Below are 14,945 nucleotides of genomic sequence, written 5' to 3'. Positions count from 1 at the left end.
TCTTTAATTCAGAAATTTGAACATTTTTGTCTTGTATTGTTTTGAGCTGTGGCATTTCTATTTTTACAATGAATGAATAAGCTAAACTGAACTAAACTAAACTAAACTAAACTAAACTAAACTAAACTAAACTAAACTAAACTAAACTAAACTAAACTAAACTAAACTAAACTAAACTAAACTCAATAATGGTCTTAAGGGAAAAACTGTTATTGCTTTGTGAGTGCAGGGATTCATAAACATTGCCAGAGTCATATGACTGTCAGGTTTAGTAGCAGGCTGTTACATAATAACCAACACACCCTGGTGAATTTGTGGAGATTTAGACCTGAATAAAGCAGTAATGGATTTTATGTTAGTTGCTCTGAATATGACTGCAGGTTTTTGTGTTTAGTGAGATGTCAAAATAAAGGAGTGTGTGGTTTTAGAACCAAAAGTCCAACACGTCTTTCATTTCTGTAGTCGCTGGGGGAAAAAATAAAACTGCCATGGAGGGATTTGGATTGAGGAGAGCCGAGTCCCTGAAGAGTTTCTCTGGGGCTCAGGAGAAACCCTCGCTGATGAACAGTCTCTCCCGCTGGAGCAGAAAGTCCGTCTCCGAGCTGGTGCAACAGTACGTTCCACACCACACACTCCCAGAGGCCACACCACTCTGATCCAGTTGGTCAAAGCTCTTCATCATAATTGAATGAATAATTGTCGATAAATGTGTTCCTGCAGTTACCAGAGCTGCGTCGACCTGAGCAGTTATGAGCTGGAAGAGCCACAACCTGAGGTAGGATCACTGAATCCGTCTTTCTTATCCGGAGAGAAAACTGTTGAGTTAAAAAAACAAACAAACAAACAAAAACTCCTGTCTTTAGGTGACAGAAACTAAAGCGTACAGTCGGTGGAGGAAGCAGAGCGGCGCGGAGCGCGGACCAGGAAGAGACTCTAATCTGATGAGGAGTGTCTCCGTGGACTCGCTTCCTCAGAGAGTCAGATCAGGCACCAGAGCTCTGTGTGCTCTGTTCGAGTCAAAGGTCACCCTGCAGGAGGACCTGAACACCAGCAGCAGCAGCAGCAGCAGCAGCAAACCAGGGATAGAGCGCCCTCTGCAGGCCCGCGGCAGCCACAGCACCATCCTGAAGGAAACACCTGTTCAGGTATGTGAGGCTGAAGAAAGGATCACAGATATAGGAGAAAACAAGAAACTGAAAATGCTGGAAGATGTTTGGTCGCAGGAGTTCAGAGTGCAGAATCGGGGCAATGTTTAGAAGTAAAATAGAAAATACTTTGTGTGAAATTCTTTATTGCTCCATACGGAATAGAATAAAATAGAATAGAAAGTTGAAATACAATCAAACTACAATAAAAATTAAATGTTAGGGCTTAACAGTTACTACAAGCATGGATAGAATGACTAACAATGAAAAAACAACAAAAACACGAAGAAACAGATGGCCTCTTGACCCCGGCTTTACCTGGTCCTGGTTAATGTATATTTTTTAAGACGGGGGATTTAACAGCAAGGCGAGGCAACTCTGTTTTTTTTGTTTGTTTTTTTTTATATTTTATTTTTGTGTGTGTGAGAGAGAGACTGACTGTGTTGATCCTTTTATTTTCAAAGGCACAACAAATGTACAACAGATGACAAAGAAAATACTTTTAAATTTATCCCCACAACTCCCACCCACCCCTGCTCACTCTGAGAAGAAGAAAAAAGAGAGAAAAGAGAAAGGAGAAAGAAGGAAAAAAAAACACTCCTTTTACTATGTTTAAGTTACAATTTTGGTTTACAGTTTACATACATTGACATAAAGCAAAGTGTTGCCAGTCACCGAGGCAACTTTGTTTAAGTAGCAAATATCAGCATAAAAAAATCAGAATATTTTTCACATAAAACTAATTATATAAGATTCAAACTATAACCAAAATGGGAAAATATAAGATCAAAAGCAAAAATAAAAATATCAAAACATTAAGAAAAACTTAAAGCGACACTAAGGAACTTTTCAACCTTAATAAAACATTCTAATATCTCTTGTGATGATACATCGACTTACAACTAGTTGAATGACCCCTCTGTCACGGGCTGAGGGCGTCAGTATTGCTTTCACTTGGACTAACCAACTGTGAGGAGGGTGGTAGGAACCCTGCACACTAAAAAACTCCAAATGTGCGAACTGCTTTACGGCATGCGTCACATCATGATCTAACATTGTTTAGCCACCATTAGATTAATTACCTTGTCATTATCCATCCTTCACACAGCCACTGGAAACAAATGTAGGCGAGTTCAGTCCGACAGCACGCCACCGGGAGCAGCATTTTACGAAGCCACGTGCTCATCCTCATGGGAAATGTAGTATTCGTTCAGGCAAAACACTACCGCTTTTGTCCACTGGCGCCGCCAAAATCAACAAAAACTGAAAGTTCCTTAGTGTTGCTTTAAGCCAGCATCAAATTTGAATCAACTACAGACAAGCCCAAGAAAGTGTGTATCTGAAGATCTGTTGATGTCTGATCTCTGTCATCGATCCACAGGGAACCACCCAGGTGGACGGAATGAGGACTCTGAATGGCCTCCCGGAGCGTTACGCCAGAGCGTCCGGACACTCACACGGTGAGGCGCAGTGTTTGATTTCATGTTTGTGCCGGCAGTCGCTGACGTCTCAGGAGCCAGATGGGCTCAGGCCAGGGTTCCCCCTCAAAGTCATGAGGCTATAGTCAGGTTGTGGTGTCACGCTTCATGCTCAGCGGTTCTCACTCTTGAATTAGACAAGTGAACATTTAATGAGACGTGATTTTCCATAAAGGTCGGTGAATTATTCATTATGTATCAAACGCAGTGATCTAATATCCACATAACATAAGAAATGAATCTATATCAGGTTTCCATGAGCGAACATGTCGGGATCAAAGCCTTTGGATGGAAGAAGCGGTTCCCGATGTGCTTTTTCATGCTGGAAGGAAAAAAGAGCTAAATAAAGACAAGGATGTTGTGGTGTAAAGGCATAGCTATGCGTTTGGTGAACATGCTCAAGATAGGAGTGAGGCTGTCCTTGATGGCTCTCGCCATGACACAGACCTTGGCCCTCTGAGTCGTGTCTGCATGAGACCTGAAACCGATCGGGCCTCGTCGACTCAGGTGTTTACCCAGCGACGATTCTGGGAGACACACAGGAACGTGGAAGGACGTGGAAAATTTAAACAACGTCGAAACCCCAGGAGGAAAATGACGGCGGCGCCATAATAGGGCCTGAATAGTGTTCCTGTATTTTATGCCGCTCATCAAACAGCCGCTGACACACACACACACTGCCGGTCCCACCCAGCGCCCGTTATAGTGGGTGACAATGTGGCTATGGGAATGAGAGGTGGAGGGGGTGGGGGTGGGGTGGGGGGGGGGGTGCCCCCAGTCCTTCAGTGACTAAGAGAGGTGATTGACTCAGCCGAGCAGCAGCAGCAGCAGCAGCAGCCAGCCCACCATCCCAAAATAACTGAAGTCTTCCACTGGGACAGCGGGCTCTGATAAAAATCAGCTGTCACCGAGGCCACAGGACGAGAGAGAGAGAGAGAGAGAGCGAGCCGGGACTCAGAGAGCAGAGCGAGAGGAAACAGGCTGAAACACACATCACAGGACAATCAGTCTACCAACCCAGAGGAGACGCTGAAGGACGGGACAGCGACACCAGAGCTGAATGGTCTTTTAGTAAGTAATCATTAACTCCAGTCATCCAAACTGTAGAAAATGATGTCACTGTGTGGTGAACCTGGAATTTTAATATCGTATAACATTGACTAGGAGATGGATGAGATGCACGTACTGCTTTATATCACATCTCCATCTAGGATGACAGAATGTACAGAATCAAGCTGGATGGAGATGATGAACACGCACTGAAAAACAGTGTTAAAATATTATTGGTTTAAAATTCTAAACTTTCATAAAGCTATTACCATTTTCATGTGAAAATAACAGATAATCCATTTTTAATAAAACTAAAAGACTGACCGAGATTTTAATGACATATTTCTCATAATTAAACGATAAAATATGACACATAATTTTTAATGAGTGACTTTGATTAAATAACTTTGACCTTTCCTGCTCCCATTTCGTGATGAGTGATCTCAGAGCTACGAAAGCTCCAAACTGAAGAGTTGTGACTACAGTTCTGGAATCCTCTCCATGGCTTTTGTAGAGATCAGCTTTCACTACGTTATCCTCTGAAATGTGAGGAATGCGAGGTCACAGAACAGCAATAAGTCGGTCGTCAGTCACTTTTCTCCTCTGATTCACGTTTGTCATAAAATCCAGGTCAGAAACTCAAAGTGATTTCAATAGCTCAGTGTGGCGAACGGCGATGGGATGCTTTCCGGGGGGTCTGAGGGTTTTCCCGGATGAGACCCTTTCAGGCGTGATACTTTTCATTGCAGTCTGTGAATGCAGCCACAACCGACCGACAGCTGATGGCGGCGAAGGTGGCGGTGGTGGTGATGGTGGTGGTGAAGCCCAAATACCAGCTGCATTTCACCGTCATTTGTACAGCTGCCAGTGGCCCAAAAGGAACCACCATTACTGCGCCACTAATAGCTCCTCTTCATTCCTGGAGAATTAACCCAGATCTAAGAGATGTCAGCAGGAATCTCTTGGAAGCCGGGCGAGATCACCTGCAGCAAAAGATACTCTGTTGTTCAAAAACAACTTGCTTTTACAAATCGGCGGTCCACTTTTCATTGATAGGAGTGTGTGTGTGTGTGTGTGTGTGTGTGTGAGTGCAAACAGACAGCAATGACAGGCTGACCTTTGGGTTTATTGGGTGAGGACTTCAGCAGGACGCGCACGCCTCATTCTGTCTGCTCACCCAGCTATGAAAATGCTTTAAGTCCAGCCTCGTGAGAGGCGCCAGCTCGCCGGTCCATCCTTTTGTTCAGCCGGGGCTTAGTGCGTGAAAAGAGGAGGTATGTTTAAATCTGACCATTAGTTACAGCTGGATAGCCGGAGCAACACACTGCATGGGCCGCTGACCTGGGACGACCAGAGTGTTCGTCAGGATGTTATTGGCATTTTTTTACTTTTTATTTTTTTGTGAATTGATCATATATTATTTGTTCTAAAATTAAAAACGGATGGAGGTTTCAGTTGATGTAATACAAGCAAGACTTAAGAAAAAAAAACCTATTCAAATCAAACCAAATTTAAATGAAAAACTATCATTCCTGCCATAAAGTCAAAGTTTGGGGGCAAGGAGAATTTCCATGTTTTTTACTGGTTCATGTGGTCACATTCTTCCTGTCAGGTGTTGACGGTTTGATGGCCGACAGCTCATGCAAACAATGTGCAAACAATTTGTGTCACTCCAGCTGAGTTAGCAGTTGCTGTTTTTTTTCTCTCTCCCCCCTTTGGCGTCACGGTCGGTCTGTGGCACGCCGGGTGGTGAGCTTCCCAGAAGACAAGCAGGGAAAACTGGAACTTCGTGTCACCCAGTATATTTAGATGTCTCATCCAGCTTAATACGAGATACAATCGTTGATTTAGTATGAATCCTTAATTTTTCCCAAAATAACTTATTTATGTGTAAGAAAATTGAATTGTGTGACATCAAGTGTGAAAAGATATGATTGACTTCGATACATCACAACATTAAGATGCTGACTTTTAAAAGAAGCATTTATTGCTGTTCAGAATAAAGCTTTCTTAATACGAGTATATATTAACGCTGTGATCACACTGATAAAAGTGCATGAGGCTCAGCAAAGTGAAAGGAGTGGTGATAAGAAAGTTTATCACACTAGGAACGAAAGTAAAAATACCCAAACAAAATGTTGTCACTGAACGTGCTGCTGACAGTAAACATAACCTATTTTTGCCTATTTTGGGAAACACTATTGTCTTTTAAATATGCAAACAACACTCAAACCGCCTGAGACTTTTATCTCACTGCTTCCCCATTGAGTGTAATTTAATTAACTGTAAATGACTGACTTTTTTTGTTTGTTTGCGCGTTGCAGATGACAGACGCAGTCCAGTTTTGACCAAGGGGGGCTCCCCAGCGAGACCAGTCAGAGACAGGATATCCACTCCCACCTCGGTGAGGGACAGATCGACTCTCTATCTGTCGAGAGCAGCAGCCACAGGCGCCGCAGGAGACTCAGCAGAGCCGGTGAGTTCCTGAAATGCTTCTCATTCCTCTTTACCAAGCGAGGTCAAGGGCTTCAATAGGGAACAATCGCTGTGTTCTGCCACAGCGGGGACTGAACATGTTCAATAAATAGCTCCTGCGTGCCTTAAATTTTTGAAATCTCCCTTTTCTGTCGTTCAGCAGGAATTCATCAGGACTCCACCAAAAAAGGCAAACAACACAAAGGTACCAATCTTTAACCCATTACAGTTCCGTGTGGTTTCTCATTACTGTGTGCCGTGGATTATTAACCAATACCGAATATGTCAGTGTTTTTAACAAATAACATGAGCACAAATTTAGATCAGCGAAGTTCAGAACAACCAGACACATCAACCAGTGTTCAAGATTTCTCATTTCTCAGCGTATTGATGAAACTCAGTGACTAAAGGTTTATTGTGACAAAACACAATCACGCAAAATCATAGACATGTTTTTTTTTACATGACAAAAAGACAATTTTAACTTTGATATTTCTGTCATTAGATAGCTGAACGCAACTATTTCGGCCCTTTTATTCACTTGATTGTAATAATTGTCCTGATTAAAGCGCTGACATGAATGAGTTGATGTTGGACAGTTCCTTGCGGTGTTTAAGAAACATTTTTAGATTTAATCTGATTCGCCTTCCTGTTTAAACTTGAAAATAATTCAGCAGTCAAATCATAAATGTTTTTCCATTGTACGTGCGGCATAACTCTTACATCCAGGTCTTCCTTCTGGAGTAAAAAAAATACAGTAATGTGTTCACAAAAAGGATCAATAGCAACAACTCTAACAAATAATAACAATAATAATAGTGCTTGTTACACTTTTTTTTTCAAATCAGAAAAGCAAACGGAAAATTAGATCAGACTGGATGTGAAGTGCATTCAGAAGAGGTTAGGCGTCGTGCCGCCGTCCTACTAACAGCTGTGAAGTGCTTTAACTCTGGTGTGACAGAAGATGGTGTGCTGTGAAAATCTTCAAGCTAGAGGAAGGTAAAGTATGTCTTTGTTCACTAATTGCATGCAATCTTATTATTTCCATGTATTTAAATATGTTACTTTTCATTATTTGACCCTGATAAGATTGCTTCTTTTTTTTTTCTTTGTTGCTTTGTTTTTATCACAAGATGGCTGAGGCGGCCAGGAAAATCAAAGTTTCACATTCATCTCATGAAGATGACCTGCCTCTCCCTCCGCCCCCTCCCGTACCACCCAGACCCCTTGACTACGAGGGCCCGGCGCCCTCGAGCAACTTGCCCGTGCCGCCGCCGAAAGAGAGCTTCTCAGTGTTCTACCAGCAGCGGCAGAAGAGCGAGCTGAAGCGGCTCTTTAAGCACATCCACCCGGACCTCCGGGCCAGTCTGGACGGCGCCGTGGACGACGAGATCATGAATGCGGTGCAGTCCGAAGCCTCTCAGGCAGCGGACGCAGCTTATCAGGGTGAGGTGCAGTCGATGAGGTGGATCTTCGAGAACTGGACGCTGGACAATATCGGGGATCCTCATGCGACCAAGAAGCTGATGGACGATGAGGAGTTAACGGGCGGAGATGTCAGAAGTACTTCCTCAATGTTCGAGAAGTGTGACAGCGCTCAGGAACGGTCTGCCAAAAGGCAGCTGTCCGTCAGTGGGGATGTGAGAACATCCACGTGGCTGTTCGAGACCCAGCCGTTAGATTCCCTCAGTAGGTCAAAAAGTGAGGAGGGTGAGCTGGTTGAGGCGGTGCTGAAGGAACCCATCCAGCCCGGAGATGTCAGGGGGACTCGGATGCTGTTCGAGTCCAAGCCCCTGAGTGATCTTGGCCGCTGCAACTCCATCGAAGACCACAGCTTCCTGAAACTTAAATCTGAGCTTCAGGAGCAGAGAGGAGACGTCCAGAAGACGGTCAAGCTCTTCCAGACAGAGCCGTGCTGCGCCATCCGAGACAACAGTGGCAACATCCACGAGATCAAGTCAGTGTGCAGGGAGGAGATCAGCGGGAGCAACATCAGCACGGCCCGTTGGCTGTTTGAAACCCAGCCTTTGGACCTGATCAATAAGGGAGCTGATGGACTGAAGATAATTCGAGGTATATCTCTGGAGGAAGGCCATAAAGGTGTTGATCAGAAGAGGTGGATGTTTGAAACACAGTCTTTTGATACCATACAAGAGGCTGTGGGAGAAGACCAGTTTAAAGGAACAGCCGAAACCACACGAGAGGCCGATGTTGTCAATAAAAGGAAGCTCTTTGAACTGCAACCTTTGGCCGCATTAAAGGGAGACTCTGAAGAGAGGTCTTTGGAAAAGGAAGAAATCGTTGGAGGAGATGTGAAGACGTCCCTGTGGCTGTTTGAAACCCAGCCCATGGAAGCTCTGAGTGAGAGTTATGAAGTCGGGAAACTGAAGAAAATTACTCTTTCAGCTGATGAACAAGGAGAAGTGAAAGGCAAAAAACAAATCTTTGAGGGCTGCAGCAGTCAGAGGAGCGCCTCATTCAAAGAACATGACATAGAGAGAGGTGATGTGAAGGGCTTCAAACAGCTTTTTGAAACAATTCCTTTGTGCAAGATTGCTCATTCTGATGAAGACATAAAGGAGAAGGAGCATGATATCACAGCGGGAAATGTCCAAGGTAACAAAGCAATGTTCGAGACAACTCCTTTATATGCGATAAAGGACAGCTCTGGAAACCTCCACGAGGTTACAACAGTCAGCCGAGAGGAGTTCATCAAAGGAAAAGTCAAAAACTACAAGTGGATGTTTGAGACCAGACCTCTGGACCAGTTAGCAGAGGGAAAGGAAAACGTCGAGGTGATCAAAGGCATCACCAGACAGGAGGACACAATGGGTGACGTCAAGATGGCAAAATGGCTTTTTGAGACTCAGACAATAGACGGAATCCACTCGAAGTTCAATCAGACGGCGCAAAGCTCTTCTTCACAAGAAGAAACCCGTAAAGGTGACGTCAAGTCCTGTAAATGGTTATTCGAGACGCAGCCAATGGATATTCTGTATGACAAATCAGAAAAAATGAAAGACAAAGAAGACATCGATGCAGATGTCAAATCAATGACTTGGCTTTTTGAGTCACAGCCTCTCGACAGTATCAAAGATGGGGAAGAGTACAGTCTGAAACTATGCAGTACCACACAGGATTCGGTCAAATCAGAGGTCGGTGTGCAAACAGTCAAACATCTGTTTGAAACAGAAACCTTGGACAGAATAAGAAAAGATTCAAACGCAGAACGGGATTCCAGATGTATCAGCCAGGTTAACTTTCAGTCTGGAGACGTCTCCAGGGTCAAAGAACTTTTTGAATCCCAATCCCTCGACGAAATAGGATCCGAGATGCTGAGAACATCTGGTGACCAGAACAAAGATGAACACATCGAAAAAGGTTCAGTGAACAAGTTTACTTGGATGTTTGAGAACTGCCCTATGAACTTGATCAATAAGGACAGCAGCGAGCAAAACGCAAAGCAAGTCGAGGATCTTCAAGGCGGCGACGTGAAGAACAAAAAGTTTGTCTTTGAAACATCCTCATTGGACAAAATCCACGAGGAACCTGTGGACCGGACGCCAGTCTCTGTGGAACAGCCTGCGAGCAGCGTCGACGTGAAGTCAAGCAGCATGATGTTCGAGTCTCTGCCGATGTACGCTATCAGAGACAAAGAGGGACAATTTCATGAAGTGACAACTGTGAAAAAAGAAGAGGTGATGAGTGGCGATGTGAGAGGAGCGAGGTGGATGTTTGAGACAAAACCCCTGGACGCCATCAAGGCCGAGAATGAAGTCTACGTAATCCGGGCAGTCACTCAGGAAGACGTCAAGGCTGGAGATGTCAAAGCAGCCAGGTGGAAGTTTGAGACGCAGCCTCTGGACTCGTTCACGAGCAACGAGGAGCCATCCGTCAGGGTGACTGAGGACTTTGGCAGCAAAAATGTACAGCTCAACAAACAGATCTTCGAATCTGAGCAGGCAAGCAAGAAATTCGTGAGAATGGTCAGTGTGACTGATGTGCAGCAGGGCGATGTCAGGACATCTACCTGGCTCTTTGAGAATCAGACCATTGATAGCTTGAAAGGGGATCCTGAGGAACAAAGCCCAGTTAAGACAGTCCACAGGGAAGACAGCCAAAAGGGGGATGTGAAACGCTGCACCTGGCTGTTTGAGTCTCAGCCACTTGACAAGATCAAGGAATCTAAAGATACCTCGGTCCAGGGTGCTGAAGAGATCCCAAAAGCTGATGTAAAGTGCACCACCTGGATGTTTGAGACCACTCCACTGGACAAAATCACTTGCAGCAGTGTTGCAGACACCCTTTCATTCCTGAACCAAATGACCTTTGTTCACTCAAGCGGCATCATAATCGAAGCCAGCGAGAACAGGAACGTCAACATGGGAAAATATCTCATTGAAAACAACAAGGGCCTGCAGATTCAGAAAGAGGAGGTCATTCGAGGTAACATCAGGAACATCATGTTGCAGCTGCTGATCAAACCCACCCTCAAACCACAAGTCACTCTTTTGAAAGAGAGCGAAAAAGGTAAAGTTAAAACCACAGTTGTGGAGCTCCCGGTTTTACAGCCAGCTGAGTCCGTCAACATCGAGAGCGATCAGAGAATCAAAAATATTGCCCAGATGATCGATGACCTGCTTGTTCAAGAAAAGAATAAGAAGAAGGGAATCGTGATACAAGAAACCGCAGAAGGACTAGCTGAGTTGTCCGTTTATTCTCTCATGTGCAATAATGAAATCAAAACTGCGAGTCACGTAACCGAGAGAGGAGATGTAAAGTCTACCATTGGAAATCTTCTCGCCACAGCCCATAATCAGAAGACCGCAACATCTTGCACCGTGGATGAAACTGAGAAAGGAAATGTTAATTTGTACAAAAGTTGCATTGAGAAAGGGGATCTATGTTATCTGAAGAGTCTCCACGCCGAGGAATGTGAAGATGAGGTTGATCACAGCCTGATGGCCAAAGAGCAGATTGAAACGGTTCACGGGGGCGTGAGGGAAGCAAAGAAAAGCCTGCGTCAGCAGAAGGAGCAGGTGGAGCGGACTATTTCTGATGTTCTGCCGGGAGATGTAAAGAACACAAAAAAAGTGTTTTCGTCAGAGTGCAATATCAGTGTGGATAGCTGTATCGAAAAGGAAGAAATAATCCCTGGAGATGTCCTGTCAGCAAAGCAGCAACTCGCAGCAAAGCAACCTGTCATTGTCGAAAAGGAGGAAATTGTCTCAGGGGACATCAAGGCCACCATGCAGTCATTAGAACGTGCAAAGCAACAAAGCATGATAGTGGAACGGGAGGTCATTAAACCAGGAACCATCTATGACATGGACTTGTCAGCCCAAGGACCTGAAATAGAAGGAAACCAAATGCAAAAAGAAGTCATCATATCTGGAGATGTGAAGGCGGCAAAAAAGTCTCTTGAAATGGCCAAGCAGCAAAGCATGCATGTGGAACGGGACGTTGCTACTCCGGGAAAAATATACAACCTGAACCTGTCAGCGGAAGAGGGAAGCTCATCGACAGTGACACAGTCCACATGTTCATCCTCCTCCAGATGCCAACAAAAGAGGACTTATCCAAAGGTCAGTGATGCAGAAAAAGCTGAAGAAAACCATATTTCCTTTGAGGCTTGTCAACACGATACAGTTATTGTCAGTAATTGTGGCTCAGAACTGCTAAAACCTGTAGCATACAGTGAGCTTAATGGTCAGAAAATTGAAGATGAGACAGAAGAAGCGATCAGAGGAGATGTAAAAGCAGCTATTAGATCTCTGCAGAGTGCAGCCACAGAACAGAAGGTTCTAGACAAAGAAAGTATTGTGAGAGGTAATGTCCAGTTGGCTCTGGAATCGCTTGAGAAGTCGAGTGTAAACGTATCCAAAGGAGACTATAAAGCTGCAATGATATACAGAAATTCAGGGAAGTGTTCAGGGAGGAGCAAGACTGTTCACAAGCAGTGTGTTGTGGTGTCTCTGCCTCCATCTGACACAAAACTGTCTCCTTCAATTTCAGTAACCTGTGAAGGACAGCCACCCATTACCACACAGAATTCAACTCTCAACCCTGTAGCAAACGGAAACTGTAGATCAGCCAGCCCAGCAACTGTAGCCGCACCTCCGCTGCCTCAAAAGACCGAGAAACCGCAGGAGCAGAAGCCAGCTTTACCGCCAAAGCCTCAATGGACAAAAAGTGTTGTGGTGGAAGAGCAGAATTCATCATCGTTCCCCACAGTCGACGCTGCTTACTCTGTCAAGGACCTAAAAAGTGATGCAATTACTCAAAAACGGAGCCAACATGCTGTGACACACTCCTCAGATGCACAGCATAGAAAAACCTGTAAAGAGACTGTTCAGTGGCACCAAAAATACGCTGATGAAGCAGTGCTGGACACAAACCGAACAAATGAACGCGCATCAGTGGACTTCAAGGCTATGGAAATGAAAAAGAGCACGACAGCAGAAACGCTCCCTGAAAGCAAACCAGACAACCAACTGAAATCAAAATCTAACAGCAGTAATGTGGAAATAGAAAGAAATGTGATACAGAAAATAAATGCAGCAGAGGAGATTCAGATGTGTATGAAGAATTATGCGGAAGACAGCAGGCAGGAAACGAACATGACCTTGAAGGCAGCCCTGCAAAACTTTGAAAGAAAGGACAGTGAGTCTTTAGAAAAAAGAGCTTTGTTGCCAAAGAAGGTAAGTGTTATAGATGAACACAGTAAAAACCACAAAGAAGCGGATAAAATCACTACTCAGCAACACAAACGAGGCAAAAACCAATACGCAACGGAGACCGATCGTCCAGTTGATTCACGTCACGTCCAGCAACATGACCTCAGCGATAAGAAGCAAACAGTTGAAGATAAAGTTGTCTTAAGAGAGAAGAAAGGAAGAGAAACAGAAGATGAGAGACGACAAAGATTGTCTGTCCACAAAGAGGAGATTATGAAAGGAAACGTAAAGGCTGCAATGGAAATCTTTGAAAATTTGAGGAAACGAGAGGAACTCAAAGGAATCCTGTCGCAAGTGCAAGAAATCGAGGGAGAGACCAGCAGTGTGGACGCCAGCTCTCTGAAGACATTATATGAGAATGTCCCAGTCTGGATGGGTCCAAATGCTAAACAGAGTAGAAAGGAGGAAAAGAAAGTTGAAGTAGAAACACTGGATGATGACCTTGAAAGCATCTCCTCGGTTGACACTGCATTTGAAGATCTGGAAAAGGCAAGCAAAGAAATTATGAATCTGAAGGAGCAGACGTTAGCAAAACTTCTTGAGATCGAAGAGACGATCAAGAAGGCTTTGTACTCCGTCTCTAACCTGAAATCAGAGGCTGACATTGTCGGGTTGTCAGGATTGTTTGATGAATCTTTAAAATCTGAGCAAAATATTCAAGTGACCAATAACATCAGGAAGATAAGTATCGGGTCCAGCAAGGCCAAAGCAAGTCAAAGTAAAGACGTGACTGATGTCACGCTTCCAGATTCAAGCCTCCCAGCAAGCAACCCTCGTACACAGATGCAAAATAAACCACTTACCAGACAGTCTTCCTCTCAGTCTTCACCGTCATTCATCTCCATTCACTCCGCTGCCAGAAAGACTCCCGAACAGCCAAAGCCGACCATGTCGACGTTCAGACCGCACGACGAGAGCAGCTCTCACAGCCGCTGCGACGCCAATGCAGATCTCGCCAAGTCTTCAAGAAATGACCAAAGTCCACAGCGCAAGGTCAGCGTGCTCGAGGTGAAAACGGTTCCAGAGCAAGCGGCGGGAATAATCGGCACCAAGACGGTCAGCGAAACATACGAAGAAACCGACAGCTTTGGAAACGTCTTTCAGTCCTCCATGACTTCCACATACGTCACCAAGCAGTCTGACGGCAAGTCCAGCGCCTTGTTCGAGGTCACCGGGGGTCCGACGCGATATGAGGTCATGACGTCTCCCTTGATGAAAAGAGCAGGTCATACGTTTCAGGACAAAGTTTCAAGCAGCGCCAAGCCGGGGTCGGTCTTTGTGACCTTCAGCCAGCCGAAGGAAAACCACTAAGCAGGCCACTTATCAGTGTGTTTCCTAGTCCTTTAACTTTAGGGAATAAACTGTTTCCATTCATGTATTCTTGCTTTTTTTTTTTTTCAAATAAAATGTTTTTTTTTTTGTCATGAGACATATCTTTCAAATGAATTAATAAAAATGTTGACTTTTGATTAAAACACATCTGTCTTATAGATTTTATACTGTAACCACATTATACAATGTATGTTCTTTTATGAAGGTCAAGCTTGTAGATATGACTGCATGTTCTGTTGTGTAAAATGTCAAATAAAATAAATATTTAAAAAACTAAAAAAGCCTGATTGTATATGCAGCATATCATTATATCATGTACAGTACTGATAAACACTGGCACGAGAAGCTTTTCTCTGCAGCTTCAGTTAGAAGCCACAAGAAAGATAAAATCATAAAGATAAATGCACATAAATGGAAATAAGAAATAAATTCTTAATTCTTGCAATTTCAAACATCAATCAAAAGTTGCTATATTCTAAATTTGTTTCCATCATTGTAGTTCCAACCACCTGCCAAGGAAATGTGCTCAGCCTGTTTGACACCCGTCTATCCGATGGAAAAAATGGTGGCCAATAAACTCATCCTGCACAACAACTGTTTCTGCTGCAAACACTGCGGCAAGAAGCTCAGGTGAGAATTTTTTTCATCAACACAATACAAAATGTGTCCACTAATCATATTAAAACTTACCAGGATAAACATACCTAATGCTGTCCTGCATAAATAAA

At 44.1% G+C, this 14,945-nt stretch overlaps 1 protein-coding gene across 1 annotated transcript; it reads left to right on the top strand.

Moving 5' to 3' along the window:
* The first annotated feature begins 6,003 nt into the window (after window positions 1-6,003).
* Window positions 6,004-12,913, top strand: LOC115406047 (xin actin-binding repeat-containing protein 1-like). Its single transcript, XM_030115927.1, has 4 exons — window positions 6,004-6,149; window positions 6,309-6,353; window positions 7,282-11,733; window positions 12,164-12,913. Exons 3-4 carry the CDS (start codon window positions 7,282-7,284, stop codon window positions 12,164-12,166), a joined length of 4,455 nt encoding a protein of 1,484 aa, XP_029971787.1. The 5' UTR covers window positions 6,004-6,149; window positions 6,309-6,353; the 3' UTR covers window positions 12,167-12,913.
* Window positions 12,914-14,945: the final 2,032 nt, after the last annotated feature.

Source organism: Salarias fasciatus, chromosome 18 (assembly GCF_902148845.1).
Source record: "Salarias fasciatus chromosome 18, fSalaFa1.1, whole genome shotgun sequence".
NCBI classification, from domain to species: Eukaryota; Metazoa; Chordata; class Actinopteri; order Blenniiformes; family Blenniidae; genus Salarias; species Salarias fasciatus.
This window is presented reverse-complemented; position numbering and strand designations above follow the sequence as displayed.